This window comes from Anneissia japonica, unplaced genomic scaffold (genome assembly GCF_011630105.1).
Source record: "Anneissia japonica isolate Jap-2015-1 unplaced genomic scaffold, ASM1163010v1 scaffold585_len4108843_cov191, whole genome shotgun sequence".
NCBI lineage: Eukaryota > Metazoa > Echinodermata > Crinoidea > Comatulida > Comatulidae > Anneissia > Anneissia japonica.
The window spans coordinates 508,645-513,644 of record NW_022716829.1 but is presented as its reverse complement, the minus strand read 5'-3'; the positions used below and the strand labels follow the sequence as shown (position 1 = coordinate 513,644).

Here is a 5,000-nt window from a genome sequence, read left to right as displayed (position 1 = left end):
CAAGTAATTTATTCGAATAAACACTCTGGGGCGATTATTGTTGAGAAAGGTTTTAGAAGGGCCTTTTATTTAAGGAAGGTGTTGACTGACAAAATGACACTGCTTCCATTAGTTAGTCATTTTGGGGGAAGGGGAACATTGTTGAAGCAAAAACTGAAATTCAAGTTATTGGTATTTTCAGATACCTGAGTATGTGATCTTTAAAATGAGGGGTCATTAAGTTAACGGAAAGTGAAAGTACAGTACTCTTAGAGTCAAGATAAACATGATTTTGAGTAATTGCCTTTTAAAGTTATTTGTGCATACATTGTTTAATAGAATAAACTATCGAAATAACACTAAATAAACAATTTGTTGAATACTTCCAGAACTAATACTTTGGGACATGATTAATAAGACATTAAACTGTTGATCTCTAGTGAAAAACAAATTTGGATTTTTAGGCAATTTTTTGAGCTCCCATATTTTATAGCTCATTTACTCAATACTGGACTGTGCTACAACATAACCAATTCGCTAGGACATGCCTCATTTATTTGTAGGAGGCGTTTATTCCAAATGAGGCTCTGGCGGGGGTTTATTTGAGGGAGGCATTTATTTGAATATATACGGTATATAGCGCCTATACTAAAGTCTCCAAGTGTTTAGCAACATACTTTGAGTTACAGAACAGTATTATTTATACATCTGTTTAATGTCAAATAATTGTCTTGCAAATAATATTGAATTTTGTAACTGATTAAGTCTCTAAGTATATTTATCAGACCCATCAGTAAATATACTATTTCTATACTCCTGGCTTGGACTTGCATAGTAAACAATCTGTAAATCAGAAGTGTTACCATCTGTGTCAACATTCATCCAGCTATCCTTTTGAAAATGCAATCATCCTGAGATGCCTCTCATTTGATATGTTTTAAGGAAGTTTGTATTCTTAATTTTAATGTAAATACAGTAATATTATGCTTTGTAGCATGTTAAACTGTCAATAAATTAATAATTGTATGTATATTACCTGAGAAAGTTCAGGCTCATCAACAGGCGCTTTCTGCAAAGCATTTGCTTCAGCATCTAACCGAGCAAAATTTCCAAGTACTGACCTAGGGCATATAGGCTCCAGTGATTTGCTAAAGAGAAACAGAACTTGGTCATGGTAATATAAAATATATATAATTAATATTAATTCATGGTCATTTACTGTATATTTCAATTCAATACACGCTTTCAAAATCTGTAACTTTCATTTTGTTGTTAACAGGTAATGGTACTGGTATTTATATTGCGCCTTTCCCTTGCGGTTATGAAGCGCAAATAAAATGTTAGCTGCAAGTTAAGTAAAATGTTAGCTGCTAATATGCTATTCATTCCGCAATGTTTGTTGAAATATAAATCTTTTTCTACCCTGTGATTCACTGTGATGCAGTACTGTGTGACAACGCGTAGATGTGCCTGGTGAGCGTAGAGAGAATGCTAAATCGAAGAAATTGAATCATACAAGTATATGTAATGAGAATTTCCCTTTATTAAACTAACCTTGTTTTTTTAAATTCTTGAATAAGGTCCCCAACAGCAACCGTCAGTGAGATAGCAGCTTCAACAGAAACTCTCTTACTGTACTCAAATAACTTCCTGGTTGCAAGGATAAGTGTATGCGTTCTTGCTCCCTGCCTGAATATGATACAAGAATACTTTATTGACCATTAATTACATACCTAAACAGTATAGGCTAAGGCTGTAAAGTCATAAAAGAAATTTACAAGACAAACATCAAAATGTGATGAAAACAGTTATGATAATGACTATGTATCTGTAGAGCATATATTACAAACATTCTCTATGTACTTCTAATAGCACAACATAATTCACTGGTGTCACTGAGAGAGACCAGTATAAAAGAATGTCAGATTTTCCAACAAAGTTTCTAATATAAGATCTCTAACTATGGGTTTGCTATAATTAAATATTGCAATGACAGAAGATGTAGAATAAACTGAAATATTAAAATAAACTGCTGCTTGTTCATTAATGGATGTTAAAATAATTTTACTCTTTTCATAGCAACTTAAATTTCTGCCAGCAAATATGGACTTTTTATTAAAATGTATGTGAATTACATGAAACTTCTATCTGTGATTTTACGATCAATGATTTTTTTTTAATGAACAACATTTGCTTTTTATTGATTTTATTGATGGGTGGCAATAATATACGAAAATTGAATTAAGTAATGTTGATGGAACATTATAATTTTAGCTTCACTCATTAACACCAAAACAAGAAGTGCTTGTCTTTCATGGTATTTTTCTGAAAAATTAAATAAAAATGAAATGAAACTATTTATGAGTAATGGCCTCATATATACTATACACAACTCACTGTTGCACCATCTTTCGTTCATTAAAAATTAAGCTGTGATGTTAACAAACAAAGCTTCGATAATAACGCAAGTTACATCAACGTTTTGATTAGTTTTAAAAATCAGATCATACAAAGGTAGCAAACAATTATTAATATAGTACTGTACCAGTCAACTTTCTTCACAATTTGCTTCCACAACTCATCTATGACGCAAAATCGATAAGGAATCAGATGCACATATGACGGAAACTTTGGAAGAACATGAAGCTGAATCGCAAAGAGGATTGGTTGAGGACTAAAACGATGTCGACAGAGAGCTATGTTTAACTCTTCCATATGCGAATGTGATTCTGTGTAGCTTGATGAAACAAATGCTACAACCTTCGACGCATTCTCTAGTACTGCACGCTTTTCCTGATCTGAACCTTCATTACAGCTGATGGTAATATTGGGGGCAAAGATTTTGAGCATTTTTTTAAAGAACCTGGCAAACTTCAGGTCCTGCTCTGTACAGCTTATTACTATGTCAAATTTAATCAAATCCTTTTCATTATTAATTTCTTCATCTCCTGTTTTTAAATTTACATCTTTGTCTTCTTTTATGTCATCTTTCTGTCCAGCTAGCTCATCATTGTTTGCATCTTCTTCATTCTTTTTATCAGATTGACCACCAATGTCTTCATCCTGTGCTTGATCTCGTTCTTTTACATAATAACTTTCCAGATCTGGCGGGAATATTTTATCTCGCCAGTTAGCTTGCAATGGATATCTGTCAGTCAGCCTTGCTCTCCTCAACCGCTCTTGGGTCTCCAGGATATTCGGGGAGGTTTTTGGCTAGAGTGTTGTGAAAAAAGAAAAGTGAAGATATAATATACATTATAGGAATTAAAAAGGATCTAAAATAATATTGGTTTGTCGTCAGCCTTGTTTTAAGGTCATAAAATAAGGAATAATTAGATATTACTAGAGGGTGTGCTCGCTTACTCTCTAGTATGATAAATATCGCGATTAGATTTGACAAAACAGAACAATTATTCATTTCGTCCAGGTTACCGTATTTCTCCTAGACAACTCATGGATAAATGTGGTGATGAACATTATGCATTTACTGTGTCCATGCTTAACAATAGTCATATTTGTATTCAAATATGGTAGGGTATATGTTAAGGTAGGATAAATGAAGTAAAATGTCATAAAAATTCAAAAAGCATTTAAGAAATTAAGACCTACATTTTAAAACATTGTGTAAAAATAGATTTTACATGAACAAAACAAAATGAAAGAAAATAATTAAAAAAAAAAAAAACATAGACCTAGTCGAAGTTGAATTACGATATTTTCGAAACTTTTGGCCAAAAAAAAAAAAAAAAAAAAAAATTGGTCAGGAGATTTTTTAAAGTAGGGAGGGGATGATCAACAACTCATTTTTTGCTTACTTGTTCTGTGCTTGGGTTAGGCAATGATTATGACTGTCTGTGGGTTGTGAGGTGCCTAAAATTACGTAGGGTGCAGTTATGTAGTCATTTATAAATGACTAATTTGGATTGTATTGGATTTATGAGAATTATTTTCAGGCTAATATTATTGTTGGCTTTAAGTCTCGGAAGATGGGAGGGTGACAAGACAGAAAACGGTTCCCAAGGTCATTTAAACTTGTTTAAAATGTTATTTATACAGGAGTTTCCTTCATTCTGCACCCTCTCCTGCAAATAGCTGGACTTACCCCAGTACCTCTGGCCTCACAAAAGGCCATCGAAGGCAGCCTTTTAGCGAGTAATTATAGATGACTTGATGTTAACTAATATACAATAATGAAAGTTCCTTTAAAGTGATCTCCTTGCAACTTGGGACCCCTGTAAAGGGATTGTTTTGATGTAATGATAGTGATATATTAGTATATTAAAGGTTGAATTAGTAGAAGACAAGATTTAGGGTATTTAGGTGCATGGACGTTTATGTTGTAAATATCGACTGTTCCATATATTTTATGGAAGCAGGGTGGTTGCTCCCCTCGGACATTTCCACCCATGATAACTGCCACCCTGGACTTTTTCCCCTAGGACAATTACATCCGGACTTTTTCCCCCACCCCCACTTTACATCAAGCGTTAAATAAAACATTATTTACTTACTTTAGTGAATATAGACTGCATTTTAGTCTGCTTTCCTTTCAGGTGCTTCAAGATGGCGGTGCTGGTAGATTGTATAGCTGATGTGAAGAACTCTCCAGTCGCATTCACCAGTTGAATCTGTTTAAATTCTAGAGGAACATCTTCCAGATCATCAACAAGCAGAGGAACCAAGATCAAATTATCATTCTGTCATAAAAGAAAATAACACAGAAGTTAATCAATTAAAAGGTTTTTGCTGCGAAGCAGCCAATTCATATTCTCGACAGCAATTTGACCTCTGAAAGGTCATTGTTTGTCAAAAATCAATCGCCTGAGACAACTGAAAAGCGGAGTTTCCTTCTTTCGTTCTGCCGGGTAAAATCAATTAATTAGGGCGACGTTTGTAGACTAACCTACTCGTACCAACGTCGGCATGTCGCGACGCTGGAGTACTATTCAGCGTTTTTACTATATTTCTAGGTTTCCTATTTCTACGTTTAATTGGCTCATGTCTCAGCCACAATATTTTGA

The 5,000-nt window shown here is 33.9% G+C and overlaps 1 protein-coding gene across 1 annotated transcript in view; it reads right to left on the bottom strand.

The window, feature by feature from the left end:
* The window catches only part of LOC117109994, a 12,738-nt gene that overhangs the window by 1,049 nt on the left and 6,689 nt on the right, over positions 1 to 5,000 (bottom strand). Inside the window, exons 9-12 of the mRNA XM_033252527.1 lie at positions 4,491 to 4,676; positions 2,525 to 3,192; positions 1,534 to 1,668; positions 1,016 to 1,127 (exon numbers count right to left, since the gene is read on the bottom strand). Coding sequence (XP_033108418.1) covers positions 1,016 to 1,127; positions 1,534 to 1,668; positions 2,525 to 3,192; positions 4,491 to 4,676 — 1,101 coding nt within the window. The remainder of the gene's footprint in view (positions 1 to 1,015; positions 1,128 to 1,533; positions 1,669 to 2,524; positions 3,193 to 4,490; positions 4,677 to 5,000) is intronic.